The sequence below is a fragment of the Eleginops maclovinus genome, chromosome 6 (assembly GCF_036324505.1).
Source record: "Eleginops maclovinus isolate JMC-PN-2008 ecotype Puerto Natales chromosome 6, JC_Emac_rtc_rv5, whole genome shotgun sequence".
Taxonomy (NCBI): domain Eukaryota; kingdom Metazoa; phylum Chordata; class Actinopteri; order Perciformes; family Eleginopidae; genus Eleginops; species Eleginops maclovinus.
This window is the reverse complement of record NC_086354.1, coordinates 3,981,048-3,998,787: the sequence shown is the minus strand read 5'-3', so window position 1 is coordinate 3,998,787 and position 17,740 is coordinate 3,981,048. Positions and strand designations below refer to the sequence as shown.

The window sequence follows — 17,740 nt, the reverse complement described above, 5'->3', positions numbered from 1 at the left end:
CTGTCATTTTTTTCAGTTGTTGTCAGAGTCTTGATGTTGTTGGACAGTACTTTTCAGAGAGAGTTTTGCCTTTCCCAGCCCTTACAATAAAGGATTGTTTTGAAAGAATCTTGGGTCCTATCCACTCTGGTCCCCAGCCGTGACAGTATTGCACTGCCAGAATGTTCTTTTGAAGATAACAACACATTATTGCAAACTAGCAAACTAATGAATTATGACTGGTATTTAGTATTTGAAATATACACATACAGGCTAATAGTTAACCTTAATATCCAAGATTGATTCAGCAAAAGCATGTATATATAATGCATTATAATAAAAACGTACTCTGCTGTGTTTTGTTATACGATCTTGAGTTGTTCTCACACACACCTGATGTATTTTAGCCTTATGGATTTGTAATGGGCTATTCAAAACGTTTGTCGTTTTACACATGCAGTAAAAAACAGAGCATCATTAGCATTCGTTTGTGTAAACCTGATCAAAAGCAGTCCATCATTTCAACCAGTTCACCAGCTAGTTTCTAACTGTGTCTGTCTGCTGTCAGGTGCAAAGCAGATGGTGAGTGGGTCAGAGCCTGTTCACTGAAACTGCTGTTGCCTGAAACTGGGTTTACAAATTAAGTGGATCAAAACAGCTCTGGTAACTGCTAGCTTGGTGACAATTCTCTGTTGGTTTTTTTCGATCAACAACCCGTTTCCCATTACATTTATTTGACCCATTGTTAACAGTAAAAATGTTGATTATAGCCTCTTCAACTTACTTTTTGTAGAACATTTTTAAATAAGTAGGAGTTAAGAAATTGACAGGTGTAAAATAAGATAAAGATAAGAATTACTTCATAATCCCAAACTGGGACATTTTTGTGGGAAATATTCCATTGAAGTGAAGATGTCAGGAAATTAAACGATTATTAAATTTGGGATACACAAACCAAAACTATTTCAACTGCATTAATGGTGGTTTCTGGTTGGTTTGATTTCTAGAGAGTCACAGCCTGAGAAAGCTGCCCGGAAAACAGAGGTGGCAAAACAATCCCTTGACTTGGTCTCGCCCTCTTAAAGTCTTGGTCATGACTTGTTCCTGGTTAAGGTGGTCTTGACTACAATACTATTTCTTAGCATTAGTTTCCCATAACATAAGCTATTTTACATTTGTCCAGATGATGCTATAGGTATAGTCATTGGGCCTGTAGATATAAAGGTCCTGTATCCACCCATTAGTGTTAGACATTACCTAAGGACACATACAGTGGCGAATGGATGGATGGATGGAATTGTAGCTGAAGGGACAAGTACATGTGGCAACAGTTTGTGTTATTGTTCTGTTGCCGTGAACTTACCAACCTCTGCAGCCATCACAGTGATGTTATGCCACGCGGTCTCCTCCCGGTCCAGAACCTGAGAAGTCCTTATGATGCCGCTGTTCACCCCGATAGTGAAATACAAAGGTCTTTCCTCTTCATTTTCTATGAAGTACCTGCGATACAAAGGGACGTGAAGAAAAAAAACAGCCATTAAAACACAATTCAATATTTGAAATGTTCCTTTCAGAGGCTAATCTGATACAATATACAATGCCTCACGATGATAAATGTGAATTTTTAGAGCACTTTAAGAAAACCTGACCAATATATTGATGCCATTATGAAGCTGTATCTTTTTGAAGTGGAATGCACAAATAAAAAATGTACTTTCCCTTCCAAAACTAATATATTATATATATTATAAATAAAACAAATGTATTATCATGCATATATCCTTCACTATGTTTTTTAAGCCTCTGAAATACTATGAGAGGTTACATGATTCAATATGTATTGTTATATAGTAGCTCTATTTTGTGTTTGATATAGTGATTTTCAAATAAACTGTCCAAAGAACTGTAATGTACCAAAGAACTGTAGAATGCAAGACATGGAAAACAAGACATGATTCCCTCTAGCAAGTTTTAGGAAATTAAACCCTCTGCTAAGAAAACAATTTGTGACTGATTTGTTTTTCTGAGTAAACAGGGCAGCTTCCTCTTACTCCTCATTGAAACACTTTGAAAAAGAGTCAATATCCCAAATCAAAAAGCGTACCAGCAGAAAGATCCATTAACTGACATTATACCTCAACCCTTAAATTGGAAAGTAGTCTGTTTCAATGTTGTTTCTGCCTGATATAAATAGAAGGTGGATGGATGAATAGATGAATGGCATGTGGATGGGTTGATGGATAGATTGATGGAAAGATTGGAGGATGGATGTTGTATGGATGAATCGATGGATGGATAGAGTGGGACTGGATGGATAAATGGGGGAAGGATGGATGTTGGATGGATGGCTGGATGAGTCTAAGGATGGATGGATGGCTGGATGAGTCTAAGGATGGATGGATGGCTGGATGAGTCTAAGGATGGATGGATGGATGGATGTTGCATGGATGGAGTCTGATTGAGTGGATACATGGGCTGGATGGGTGGATGATGGAAGGATGGATGAGTCGATGGCTGTTGGATGGCTGGATGGAGGGTTACTAGGTAGATGGATGTTGGAAGAATGGATGGAGTAGGATGGATGGATGTTGGATGGAAAAGTCGATGAATGGATGGATGACTCGATGGCTGTTGGATGGATGGAGGGTTACTGGGTAGATGGATGGGGGTTGATGGATGTTGGAAGAATGGATGGAGTAGGATGGATGGATGTTGGATGGAAAAATCAATGGATGTATGGATGGATGGATGGATGGATGAGTCGATGGCTGTTGGATGGCTGGATGGATGGAGGGTGACTGGGTAGATGGATGGGGGTTGATGGATGTTGGAAGAATGGATGGAGTGGGATGGATGGATGTTGGATCGACAAATCGATGAATGGATGGATGGATGAGTCGATTGATGGATGGAGGGTTGATGGATTGAGGGAGGATCCAGTGGCTCACTGGATATAAGACATTTGGCAAAGCAGTTGAATTCTTCAGTGGACCTGCCGGCTGAGACAAAACTTTTAAATCTATTCGCCAAATACTACCATGAAAACACCAACACACTCATCACATCATTTCCTTTACCGGATAGCGCTGTTGGTGCTATCAGGGTCCACAGCGGTTACAGTGCCAACCAGGGTGCCGACAGGTGAGTTTTCATATGTGTCCATGATGTAGTAGTCCATGGAGAAAACAGGAGGCTCATCTACGTCACCTACAATGACTCGCAGCGTTGTGGAATCCTTAAAGGGCCCCAGGTGGGAGAAGCGTGCGTCTGGATGGGTGTTGGAGCCTTCGATGTTGAGTGTGTGAACTTTTCTCTTCTCGTAGTTCAAAGGCTGGGGAGGAGGCAGAAGAGTGATCAACAAGTATCACCTCATCCTGATAATGTCAAATGTACTATACATGTCATAATAGTTATCATAGATTAATCTGACACCCCTTTGCTCAGGTGAAGTAAATTGGAAGCCAAAATCATTCACACAGGGCCTGTCAGGCACCATTACAGAAAACAATGACATCTGTGTGAAAGGTTCAACAAACCCAGTTGATTGACTAATAAACAGTATGCTCCTCTGATCTTCAGAGAAATTGGGGTTGGGGTTTAGTGTGATAGTCAAAGGGAAATGAGATTCAATCCCTCCGCGAGGAACGTGACACAATGACTGGGACTCAAATGGCAACAATTTGACACAAAAGTATTTTTTTACTAAATATAGTAACAAAAAGACAACCAAATCACTCTTGGCAAAGTCCAACAATACAAGACTAAATAAACGTGACTTTTGGTACAAACAAAAAAGAATGTGGCTTTGAAAGCGCGGTAGAAGACAAATCGAAGAAGATGAACTGGCACAGAGAGACAAAGGGTACGGTCGAATTGTCAAAAAAATCAGCTCCTATGGTCTATTCCTATCTACTATTCCTTGACCTTTGCGTGAAACGTCACTGGGTTAAGGAATAGTGGATAGGAGAATTCAAAAGGACTATGGAAAAGAGACTGTGGTGCTTTGACAATCCAACTTACTCTATCCCACGTATTTATGATGAAGCACGTTATTAATGTGCGTCTGCTGTGGGGAACTACAGCTTCTATAAAGCGGACTACTGAAAGTGCATCTACTCTGCACCGTGCTCTGATGGGGCTGCTTATGCTTTATGAACGAGGACAACAGAGAGACATATATTCTTCATTACAAAGGCTGGAATTGAAATAAAAAAGTGAAACTTGTGCTGTCCCCCTCACCCCCCGGTCCACATGTATTAACCCACATGAATCCCAATACGTATGATTATATTTTAAAATAAATACAAATGTGTTTATTATAAACTAGTTATGCCTTAACCTATCACTGAGTATATCACAATTCAAACATGTTTTAAAACGTTTCAGAAACCCCACACAGCTCAGTAAACGCTGAAATGTGGACTTTATTTGATCATTTCAGTTAAAAGGTTCATATTTCTCCTTTTGATTAATACAGTGCTGAACGTTGAAAACAGAGCACTTTAGTAACATACAGCATACATTTTAAACTGCTTAATAAGCACCGTAACTTTCATGATACACATTTCTCCGTCACGATCGGCTGTTTCTGTGAACGGCAGAATGTAGTGTGATGGTAAATATTGCGGCCACAATGCATTGTGAGACAGCATTTTCTCCTTTCCTTTCGTAAAGGAAGATCCAGTGTTTCAAAGCTCCTTTCCTATCATTTAGAGCAGCAGAACTTTTTTTGCGGCTGTCTTCTTCTACGTTTCTATCAAAAACTAATAAATTATAGTTTTTTGATTTAAAATAAAAGGGATTACAAAGGAAATGTTTATTGTTCCTGTTTTTTATTGTAGCCTATGGAAAAATCCCACTTAAGAAACAACACTGTAATACTTTTTACCCGACCACCATTACATTTTTCATCTCGCGCACCCCCTGGTGGCAGCTCGCGCACCCCTGGTGGCAGCTCGCGCACCCCACTACACTTTGGGAATCCCTGATCTAGAGAATTCAAACAACTCTTATCATGGCTGCCACTGAGGTACTTCCGGGTAATTTCGCTCCGTTAGGAACCTTCCTAAGATATACTGACTATTCGACCGTGCCCAAGGACTATTTATAGAAGAGTTAGGGACACAGGTGGCAACAACCAAGGGTGGGGCAGAAAATCACACTGGTGGGAAAACACATTTGGCATGAAGTCAAGTGCTCTGAAAAGAAAAGGAACGGTAAGTGTTAAAATTAAATAACAGTGCAATTACAAACTCAAAGTGAACAGACGTGGCTCCTTTTATAGTAACCATTGAATCTTAAATGAGCAGCTATGAGATATATTGCAGATCAGGGTCATTGTATCCTTAGACAAGACACTGAACCCGAAATCACTTTGATGGCCAGCATCTTGTAGACTGTGTGAGTGGGTGTAAACGCAGGTCTTTGCGTTCATATAGAGTGGCGCAGGAATTAATCCTAAAACCCGGAAATGAGTTAGCATTTTACCAGTTGTGGTTCCATCGTCTGGAAGTCAACGGATTTTTTAAAAATTATCTGTTTGAGGTTAGATGCCTGAAATAATGTCTGTGGATAATACAAGTAGAAAACATTTTCATGTTTTGTTCTACGACATAAAACCCTTAAGAAAATACCCCGCCGTGAATGTCTAAAGCTTAAATGGTTCTTAAAAAAAGCGGCCGCTTACAAGTGACTAAATTACCGTATTTTCCGGACTACAAGGCGCACCTGAACATTAGCCGCACAAGCTAAAATTAGGGGAAAATCCTGTTTTGTTCATACATTAGCCGCACCGGACTAAAAGCCGCAGGTGTTTTAATGTTTAATTACCATATGTAAGAGAATATGCACAAAGGGGATTGTCAGGAAAGAGATGGCTGTTTGGGAACACATCCCTTTTATTAACATTTTGAAAAACAATTTAACGGTACATATTTGCATAACTTTTTAGTATATGTACAAGTACCGCTAATTACAAGTACGAAACATGTACTGTGCTGTTCAAACGAGTAACAAATGTACTGTATAACAATAACCTACAGCACACCAGAAAAATATAATCGGCCTACCTTTTGGGCTAAGGTGCAGTAACACGGCTTTAACAAGAAGAAAAGACAGTCATTCATCGCCATCTTTGTCTTCTTCCTGCGCACTAAAACCACCAGAGTCCTCTTCTTCAGTGTCGGAAACGAACAGGCTCAGGGTGGCTTCGTCATCCACTCTCCCAGCCTCTCCTTCGTTGTCGCTTTCAAAACCAAAGAACTCCTCGTTGTCAGTGTCGGAATCGAACACCCTCTGAAGGGCCGTGGCGGTGTCCTCCTTTTCATCACGCAGCAGTCCAGCCCTTCGAAATCCGTCGGTGATCGTGGATGTTTTGACACTTCTCCACGCTGTCAGGATCCACTGGCAGACTTGGGCAAAACTTGCTTTTCGCATGCAATCAGTTTTGAATGATTTATCGCCGCTCCTCATCCACGCCTCCCACTGAACGCGTAGTGCTACTTTGAACGCACGATTCACACTGATGTCGAGTGGCTGCAGTTGCTTCGTTGTGCCTCCAGGAATCACAGCTGTAATCGAGTTTGTGCTCTTAATGGCTGCTTTCACAGAATCTGTGATATGGGCCCTCATGCTGTCCAAAACGAGCAATGTTTTTTTTTGCCGAAAGAATCCTCCAGGTCGCTTCCCATAGCACTCTTGCAGCCACTCCTTCATTACGCTTTCCATCATCCACCCTTTCTTGTTGACTTTAACAGAGATGCCGCTCGGGATCTCTTCTCTTGGCATAGTCATCCGCTTAAAAATCACCATTGGCGGAAGTTTTAACCCGGATGCTGTGCAGCCCAGAACACAAGTGAAATTTGTTCTCTCATGGCCAGTGGTTCTCACCGTGATGGATGATTCACCTTGCTTGTTAACAGTCCTAGTGAGAGGCAGGTCAAACGTCAAAGGCACTTCATCCATATTTATGATCTCGTCCGGTCCGATGGAATATTCGTTTATCTTTCTTAGTGTGAATTTGCGGAAGTTTGTTATTTTTTCCGCGTAGTCGGGAGGGAGTTGCTGACACCCAGTTGTCCGCGCCCTGATGGACAGTCCTTTTTGTTTCATAAATCTGTGACACCAGGATGGTCCACCTCTGAAATTTTCTATTTTCATTTCGGTGGCGACTGTTTTGGCTTTCAGTCGGATCTGCACAGTTGAAACACCTCGCCCATTTGCTCTCTGTGTGTTCACCCAGTCTTCAATAAAGTCTTCAAGTGTGGGCCATCTGCTTTTATTACCTCTGAAAGCTTTTTTCGTCTTTTTGGACTGAGCCATTTCTTCACGCTGGCGTCTCCAACGTCTCACCATTGATTCGTTTATACCAAGGGTACGTGCAGCAGCTCTATTTCCCTCGTTTTAAAAGCTATATCATATGCATGTCTTTTGTTTGCCATAATGAGGGTTTGTGAATGAAAGCTTCCTTTGCTCCTGTAACACTCGTTTTGCTCTTGCTAATCTAGTCTCTTTTTCGCGCTAATTCATAGGGCACTACTTTGCCTGGCGGACGGACATGTGACCAACATACCACTCTTTTCCCCCGTGACTGTGTGTCTGATCACATGCCCTTCCGCCAGACAAAGTAGTGCCGTACAACAGCGGAACAAACAAAAACAAAACCTCTTACGATATCACAAAAATCATGAAAAATCCATAGAAAAGCCGCACCGGACTATAAACCGCAGGGTTCAAATCTTGTGCAAAAAGTAGCGGCTTATAGTCCGGAAATTACGGTAACTACTAAACGTCACCATGAGGAACATTAGTCACCATTAGCTTAGCGGTGGTGATGCACAGTCATGTGGGCGTGATGTAGTTTGTCTAACGTTAGCTTTTTACTTCTGGCAATTGCTTTTACCCTTAAAGGTCCCATATGCATATTGCACTTTTTAACATCTTTAATACATACAGTATATATGTCTTCCCTGTGTGTTAAGAGACTCAGATAGTGTCATCAAAAAACTTTTTCCCCCCACGTGGAAGTTAATTTTTGAGGTCATGTGTGGGTTGTATGGCATTAGCAACAACCAACCACCGTAAGCCCCGCCCACCCTCTTACCTGAATGCCCTCCCAAAGCTGTATGTCTGTGTGTTCAGCAGGGTGTCAAAGAAGAGCAGACACTGTGCTGTTTTAGGCTGCAAAAATCCCATGTGAACAAACCATTTTACCAAGGAAATGTTTGAAAACACTGAAGAGAGTTGTGGGCTGAATATGTATAACACTGTCTTCATTTAGCTTTTTGTGAAATGTTATGTTCTGTTTCTTTGTGTGAGAAGCCACAGAGCCAGCAGATTCCCTTCACAAGATACATGGGGGGGCAGCTTCAGAAGAGTATCTGGATGTAATAATACGGGGGTGCAACCTCTATTCCGACATCCCCCTATTCTGACATCCCCCTATTCTGACATCCCCCTATTCCGACACAATTTTAGTATCGCCATTCCGACAGTCTACCCAGGCGCGTCGAGGCATCGTCTTTCTTTCATTTTTGTTTATGTGTCTTTTTAACATATACTTTTTTAACATATTCAGTTTATTTTGTATAATATAATATAGCCTATTGTTGGAATGGATGCACTGACTGGTTGGCACTCAATTTCATTGTTGTCCGATCTCCCTGCATCCGATCTGTAAGGGAGTCACTCAAAGAAAGTTGAAGCTATATGCAAGCCATTGAGGCTGCTCCAAATTCTGCGGAGCTGTAGACCGGAGCTGATGGGATGACGATGGAAAGACTTGGAGGAGCAGTGGCGGTGGATTCGGGAGGGCTATCAGGAGCGTCCATGAGGAATGCTCATGTCGGAATGGTGGAATGTTTGAAAAAAAAGTAAAGTGCTGCTACTCCGACAATGTAAAAAATGTTGTCGGAGTAGAGGTATGTCGGAATAGCAGCATGTCACCAATATGGTTGTTATGGCACACCTGTGAGAAAAAATATGATGCTTTATTTCAGAATAAATGCTGGTTATGATTTGAAACATTTGTTCAGAGCTAAGAGAGCGAAAAATGTTTGAGCTCCATGCTCTTTCACAAATAATGCTTGACGTGGTTTGGAACATAATATTAATCACAGCAGCGTTTTGTTTCTGCCAGTAGATGATTCTGATACTTCTCTCTTCGCAGATCTCAACGCTTCCATGGGGATGCTCCAAAGGGGCGTGGCCAGTAGCAGCTCATTTCCATTTAAAGCTACCAACCCAGACAAGCACTTCAGGAACAGGGCTGAATTAGAGGGGTGTGAGGCAGGCAACAATGGGGGATCTGTTTGGTATTTTGAGCAAAACACTTCACAGACATGTTTTGTATAGATATGACACTATAATATATTGTTCAAATATAGTATAATAGGAGACCTTTAATAAATCACAAAGTGGTGTTAATATGTGCATCCTGCTAAGCAAAATGTATTAAGTATCATAAACGTGTGGTGGTCCCTAAGCTTATTTTCTACAAAATACCACAATCCAATAGGGAAATCCCATGGCTTTTGGTTGAAGCAGCCCTTTGCGACGCTAACTCCTGGTGCATGTTACAAAAATACATAATAAATGCACCATTCTATGGGAGTACTACATGTTGTCGAAGTGCATCTGCCATTGGAGTTTCCAGATGGCTACCCTACAACAACACTATCTCAGCAATAAATGCCTCAGAACACCGATTGATCATTCATAACAAAAAAGATGGACACCCAATACAAATTGTTACAAAATGCTGACAAAAGACTACTTCAAACTGTGGGGGAACAAAGAACAATAATTATAGACCCCCTTGTGTGGAGAGCTTTCCTCTGTTCTCGTGTTTCTAAGTGGGTGTAAAAGAGGGAGAAAATGTAATCAAAAACACTTTTAACTCTGAAAAACCCTAGTAATGCTCTCTCCTGCTGAGCACAGGCTTCCCTGTTGTAGATCAAAGGCTGTGGGGGGAAATTAGACACACTCGAGCGTAGAATTTCAGCTTGGCTTCAACTAGGAGTACTGGCCATGCATGCTGGACCTTTTTTTGTAAGGATTCTTTTTGTTTGGCATTTCTGCCTTATTCTGATATATAGTGAAAACGGCAAGCATAAGAGAAAGGGGGGACAAAGGGCCAGGGTCTGATTTGAATCCAAGGCTGTAGCGGCAGTCTTAATGGTGCACACACTACCTGGTGAGCTAACAGGGAGCTCGTATTTCTGTACAGTTCATTATACAGGTTTCAAAAGATTAAGGAAACAGTTGAACTGTGAAGCGAATATCATTTTGTGCCGCTTTGCACCTGATAAAGCTGGTGCTGGTGCCTCGAATGAAGGGTTCTCAAAATGTCTCTGGGAGACAGCCTGGAACTGAGAAATATAAGCCTTGACAGAGCGGTAGAGCTTCTTTCTCATTATTATTTAATGAGATGCAGCAGAATAAAGCCACAACTCCTGTTTAAATAGTAAGAACGCTTATTGTGTTGTATGAAATTAAATTGGTAACTGTTGAAAACGATCAAATGGAGTACAGATGTTGTACATAAACTAAAAGCAATGTGGAGTGCAGGCCCTGTGATAGTGGCACATGAAGCCAAAAAGTTCAACTTCCCAAAACACAATTATCTGTACCTTGCAATGAACTGCCAACGTTAAGTGCCATAAACCAAGCACAGTGTTATCAGTTAATTTGACACATTTAAGAAGTTAAAGGAGTTTTTTTCGCCCTATGGGATCACATGACGGACCCATAAGTTACACAATCACAGTTTGACCCTCATGCCAAATTGGCTTCAAAGCCGTGTTTGTTCCTGTAACAGTTGTATACATACACTTTTGAGTCATTGGTGGATGACACATCAATGATTACATTACCAGTCAAACTGGGCTGCCATTGTAAAACAATAAATTAAGCAAAAGCCAGAGAAGAAAGTTTGATCCAGCACTTTCCCCCAAAACTGATCAGTCTCGTACCTGCTTGAGGGAAACAACCCCCTCCCTGCGCCCAGCGTCAGTCGTGATGGTAAAGATGGTCGCTGCGTCGGCATTAGTGATGCTGTAGGTCATCTCAGCGTTCTGCCCCTCATCCTCATCGCTGGCTCTGATCCGACCCACTGCCTTCCCTACCGGAGCCAGCTCTGGTACATACAGCTGGTAGCTTTCTGCAACAGCAACACTTTCTGCTCATTAAACCCCTTTAGGCTCATCAGCAAATAATGGAAACCTGATGAAGATGCTCCGTGTTATCTCCTTGATTTTCTATGTAGAAATGCTGTGTGTGCTCACGATGTCTATGGATTACATTTTTCTTGAAATGGGATACAAATATCAATTGTGTGGTGGTGTATGACTGAGTTTCTTTTTCCTCTTACCAGAGCCCAAAAACATGTATTGGCAACATAATCTATATAATGGCAAAAAATATCACATCCCATCACATGCTCTCCACTACATTGACATACTGTACTCATGCTGGCCTAAATTGTAAAACATGTTATGTGTGTGTATGTATAGGCCATTTTTAAACTAACAGCATACAGTAGGAAGTGCCTGAACATTAAACCTTTTCAAAGCTGTTATCAACTCCAGCAGCAGGACTCCACATAATGTTCTTCAGCAGAAGATTAAATCGAGGAAATTAACAGAAAGAAATGACTCTTGAGGATTAGAAGCTAAGGGAAAATATAAAAGCGAAGACATAAGTGTAGCCAGCTGTCGAGATAAATAAATAAAAAAGAGATCATCTTAACCAGAAAATAACTTTAGAGCTTTAGTCGTGTAATATATTTACCATCTTGGTACATTTATAAAATGAAAGGCTTATTTTCCTAAATTAATGATGTCTCCGTTTCATGATGAAATCTGAAAGTATGTGAGAGGGATCACTTACTCTGCAGGAACCTTGGAGGGTTGTCATTGACATCAGTGAGAGTGACATTGACTATTGTAGATCCAGACAGTCCTCCAACCGAGCCCGCCATGTCTTTGGCCTGGATCACCACCGCATAGTGATCACTGGTCTCCCGGTCCATGTTGGAGATGGCTGTTCGGATGATACCTGAGGTAGAGACAAGACAAATATAACAGGGTTTAAGCAACTTCAGTTTATTTTTTCTTGTTATTACACAGCTTAGTTTAACACTTGATTCTGATTGGTCAATTTGGACATTCCAGATGTATGCTATGGGGCGGTAGCAGACTGTTGTTAAGGAGAGTAGACGGTTGCTTATCATGGAACTACAGTATATACGGTATAGTCATACCAAACTGCAGAAAGCAGTCCGGTCAGTATAACATCCGCTGTGGACAACAACAGTAGTTTTTTTACATCAGAAAACCCCATGGAACATTTTTCAATAATCATGTGATGGCTAAACTGTTAGCAGCAAAGAAAAGAGAAAAAGCCAAACACAAGGAATGATGCTGAAAGACTCGATATCAGAGATCCACAGCAGAAGACAGACAGGAAGTAAACACTAAGGGGAACACAGTATGGGCTCTGGCATAGAGTTATTCTTTTTCTTCTGGCCACGAAAGAATTTGCCTTACTGAGGGTGAAACATTTGTCAGGTGTGACATGTTGTTGCGTATCTAAATCTGAAGACGGAGTAGTCTAAAAGAATCCAGGGCGCATAGGCATGTCCGCGCCTCTTAATGCTTTGCTGCTCCAATCAGAACTTCAGTCACCAAATAACATATTGCGCAGAACTTCTTAAGCTAGGCAAATTAACTAATTAGCACATAGTAACAGTTGATATGTTGATTATTCTCACATAATTAGCACATAGTAACAGTTGATATGTTGATTATTCTCACATGGTCCCATTCTTAGGGTGTGCGGGAAATAAAATAAGCTCTATAGCGCCCACTACAAATTTGCTAAAAGGCAGCCCATTGGTTTACTGGGCATCAGCACCTAACGTAAGTGCAAGTCTAAAAGTCCACCACACTTAAAAGGTTTTAACCTAAACTGGTACTAACAGGGAAAGAATTTCCATACAGAAAACACACACAGACACACAAATACACACACCTCCCACATGAGAGTGTTTAGCCTGGAGGCTCTGCTCCTCTGCATTACTCGCTTCAGAGGCTAACAAAGTGCACAGCCATCTGGCCTTATCAGCCCCTCTAGACCGAGCAGAGGCATGGAGCAGGACACACAGCACACATTAAGCACCTGTATCACAGAGAGCACAGGATAAATGTGAAGGATTTCAAAATGAATGGATGGAACTGGGGTGAGAAGAGAGTGGAGGAATTCTGCCTCTCTGGGCTGGAGGAATGGATTCATTGACATCATTCAGGACGGAAATTTGTTTCCAGTTTTACGTAAAAAAAAAAGAAAAGGCAAACCAATATTTCTGTGCCACTGTGAATTGGACTCAAAGGGATGTGTTACATGACGATGATGAATACCCAATTTGTAATTGGTCAATTTGGACATTTCAGAGGTCTCTTAATTCTTGCTAACAGACCAATGCTGAGGAGGATCAAGTGACTATGTGCAGTCATATCAAAGAAAGAAGTCTGGTAAATGTAACTCAACTGTGGATAACAAACATTAGTGTTCTCAGTCAGCAAAGACAATGGAATACTTCAAAACTGTACCAGGGGGCTGTGCCCCCTGGTACAGCCCTGATCTCCGCCACATGAAAACCCGCAAGCGCCAACTCGAACGTCTCCATAAAAAAACCGGTTTAACAGTCCATCTCCAAGCCTACACAGATCACCTTCTACAGTACAAAGCCGCCCTCAACACTGCCCGCTCCGCATACTACTCAAACCTCATTCACACCGGCTCAAACAACCACAAGGCTCTCTTTTCCACTGTTAACAAACTTCTAAACCCCATCGACAACATCTCGAACTCCTTTACCGTAGATAAATGCAATTCTTTCCTCTCATTCTTCCAAACCAAAATTGATACGATCTACAGTTCACTAACCGCCTCCCCCACCCCTCTACCCTCCGCACTCCCATCCACCCCTCTTACCTCCATACCCCTTTCCAAATTCACACTTACCTCCCCGGCCGACCTATCCAGAATCATCTCAACCATGAAAACTTCTACCTGCACATTAGATCCCATCCCATCCTCTCTTGTTAAGTACTGTTTCCCCACCATCGCCCCACTTATTTGCAAAATCATCAACTCCTCCCTCAGCTTTCCCTCCGTTCCCCCTTCACTCAAACTAGCTGCTGTCACCCCCATCATCAAAAAACCCGGTCTAAACCCTGACATCATGAACAATTTCCGGCCCATTTCCAACCTCCCATTTCTGTCAAAAATACTGGAACGCGTCGTTGCCTCTCAAATCAAATCCCACCTCAACAATAATGACCTCTTTGAACAATTTCAATCTGGATTCCGCACCCAACACAGCACCGAAACCGCCCTCCTCAAAATCACAAATGACCTCCTTCTCTCCTCCGACTCCGGCCTACTCTCCATTCTCATCCTCCTTGATCTCTCCGCCGCCTTCGACACCATCAACCATTCTATCCTACTCTCCCGCCTGAAATCCCTTCTCAACATCACCGACACTGCCCTCACCTGGTTACACTCCTACCTCACTGATAGAAAACAGTTCATCTATGTCAACAACTGCTCCTCCACAACTGCTCCCCTGTCCCAAGGCGTCCCCCAGGGTTCTGTGCTTGGTCCTCTCCTCTTCATCGTCTACCTCCTTCCCCTTGGCCAAATCATCCGTCGCCCTGGTATCCATTTCCACTGCTACGCTGACGACATCCAACTATACATTTCAACAAAATCCATCACCCCTGTGACCCACTCCATCCTGTCAAACTGCCTTTCGGAAATTAAAACCTGGATGCAAGAAAACTTTCTACAACTAAACTACGACAAATCTGATATGATCCTCATTGGTCAAAATTCCCTCACCCAAACAGCTCAAGATTTCCACCTCACTGTCAACAACTCCACACTGTCCCCCTCCCCCCTCTGCCGCAACCTTGGTATCATCCTCGACAATAACCTCAGCTTCAACCATCACATCAAACAAGTCACCAAAACAGCCTTCTTTCACCTCAAAAACATCTCCCGCCTCCGCCCGTCACTATCTTTCACTGCCGCCGAAACCCTGATCCACGCCTTCATTACATCCCGCCTCGACTACTGCAACAGCATTTTCTATGGTACAACCTCCAAACTCCTCCATAAACTCCAATACATTCAAAACTCCGCCGCCCGTCTTCTCACCCACACCCGTTCACGCGATCATATCACCCCTGTCCTCCAGAACCTCCACTGGCTCCCCGTCCCTCAGCGTATTCAATTCAAACTCCTCCTTCTCACCCACAAAGCCCTCCACAACCAGGCCCCCTCCTACCTCACTGACCTGCTCCACCACTACACCCCTCCCCGTCACCTCCGCTCCTCTGATGCCAACCTCCTCACTGTCCCTAAAACCAAGCACAGAACCTGGGGAGACAGAGCCTTCTCCGTTGCTGCCCCTACCCTCTGGAATTCCCTCCCCAACCACATCCGTGACTGCAATGACCTCACACTTTTCAAATCACTACTCAAAACACACCTGTTCCACTCTGCCTATAATTCTTAACCACCACTTTTCCTAACTCTGTTTTTGTTCTGTCTGACTGTTGTATTGTGCTGTTCTATTTACAATGTATCTACTTCTCTGCGTTTTCTTGTGTTTCTGTGTTTTTAAATGTATTTTAATTACTTATTTTTCATCTGTAAAGTGTCTTTGAGTGATTGAAAAGCGCTTACAAATAAAATGTATTATTATTATTATTATTAAAACACAAGCAGGATCAGCAGAAGTACAAAGACACGAAGTAAACACTAACAGGAACACGGTATGGGCTCTGGCAGTGTTTAAAGACTGGTTAATGGAGATTTCTTTTTTACATCCTTTATCAGTTACAGTAAACCTTGATCAGTGCTGCCTTCATTTTAAGTTATGTTGCTTTCGCTGCAGTTCCAGATGTTGGTACGCAGTAGAATGGACAATTGTTTTGTAAGCGGCAGCAATACAATCATTTTTGAATTGATAAAAAAATGTATAATCAATATTGTAATTCAAGTTGTTTTTTCTAGTACGCAGCCATTTAATAAGAGGGGTAATGTGCTTGACTTGGGTACCCTGATCACTCTGTCTGTGTTCCTTTTTCTTTAATAACAAAATGATCTCTTACTTACATTTCATTTACCTGACGCCTTTAGCCAAAAACAACTTACAATAAGTAAGGATAATGCACAGTAATCCGGTCATGACAGGGAAAGAAACCCTGACAGGGTGTTAAGGTTCAATCACGCTGCAGGGGTTGGAAAAAGAATGTAAGTGCACACCGACCCTCACAGCCTCAGGGCCGGTGTTTTATATCCAAATGATAATGACTTTAGAGTTGTCCTTTAACACTGCATTAAATGACTAAAACACTGAAAGCATTAAAAACCTGCAAACCTCCAGCATCTAATCTTAGTTAAGTAGATCTATTTGGCCATGTGCATGAAAAGCAGTGTTACGACAGTATTACCTTTTAATATACCTGTAAATATAATAAATAAAAACAAAACTAGACTTGAAAATAGTCCATTCAACTGCGTACCAACATTTGGAACCGCAGCGATAGCAACGTAACTTAAAATGAATGCAGCACTGATTGAGATGAACTGTAGCTGTCCAAGGATGTAAAAAAACTAAAACATAACTTTAGCATTGTATCCCCGGGCGCGTACATAATAGCAGCCCACTGCTCCTAACACTGGGAGGGGTCAAACGCAGAATGTACATTTCCCCTCTGTGGGACGATTATGGGTATATTCTTGTACTAAAGTCAAACTAAATCAATTTATAAAAAAGCGGTGATGGTTACAACCTCATGGAAAACGCATGCTGAAGTATAAAGGGGGAGTGAGGGATGGTGTTTTACAGCACACTGAGCAGTTTGATCCTCCATACTGTCCGGTAAATGATGCACCTGAGCTCATTGAACCATATGCCACTGAGGGGACAGGATATACATTTTCATATACATGGTTTCTGCACATGATCTAGCCTCAAATTGTTACTGTGACATAAACCCTGTGTCACATGCAGTTGTGGATTAGTAATAATGAGTGAATTGCTTACATGAATAAATGTTGACTGTAGTTTGGCAACCTCAACCTTTGATTGATATACAAGTGATGTAGATCGTGGCTACTTCTTATGTCATTAACATAAATGTCCTAATTAATGGGTTACAGTCATCTTTTTTTAAAGACTGCGGTATGAAATAACGAGTGTTTAATATTCCGTAGATAGATTTCTGGGCAATAGGGGCAGAAGAACTCCAAACATGCTGACACACATACAGGCCTGATATGAAAGTCAACAGAGGAACATTGTATTCAGAGGAAGTTTTGTTTGAGTGCTTCTGTTTTATGAAAGTCTAACATTTACTCTCATTTCAGCTCTGGTTTGGTTGCCAGTAGCTAATGGGAAGAATGCTTTAGGATGTTTTACAGCTTTGTGAGCAAAGGGGCTAAAGAGCAAAACAATCATCTTAAGGAGGGTAAAGAGATGGTTAAATCTGCAGTGGATGAAACCAGAGTAGGTGGCAGTTTTGGGTAGGTTCCTCCTTGTTGATGTAATTTAATTGATGAATGCAGCTTTAAACAAATGTATTATTTGTAATACTATCAACAAACATAAAACAAAACTGAATGTATTACGAAAGAGAACGTTAAAAAAAAGCATTTATAAGAAAAGCATGAAAGCTCCACTCAGACTGTG

General features: G+C 41.8%; 1 protein-coding gene across 1 annotated transcript in view; it reads right to left on the bottom strand.

The window, feature by feature from the left end:
• The window catches only part of LOC134866094 (cadherin-18-like), a 93,566-nt gene that overhangs the window by 19,017 nt on the left and 56,809 nt on the right, over positions 1-17,740 (bottom strand). The window contains exons 4-7 of the mRNA XM_063886044.1: positions 11,866-12,033; positions 10,950-11,137; positions 3,057-3,310; positions 1,343-1,479 (exon numbers count right to left, since the gene is read on the bottom strand). Coding sequence (XP_063742114.1) covers positions 1,343-1,479; positions 3,057-3,310; positions 10,950-11,137; positions 11,866-12,033 — 747 coding nt within the window. The remainder of the gene's footprint in view (positions 1-1,342; positions 1,480-3,056; positions 3,311-10,949; positions 11,138-11,865; positions 12,034-17,740) is intronic.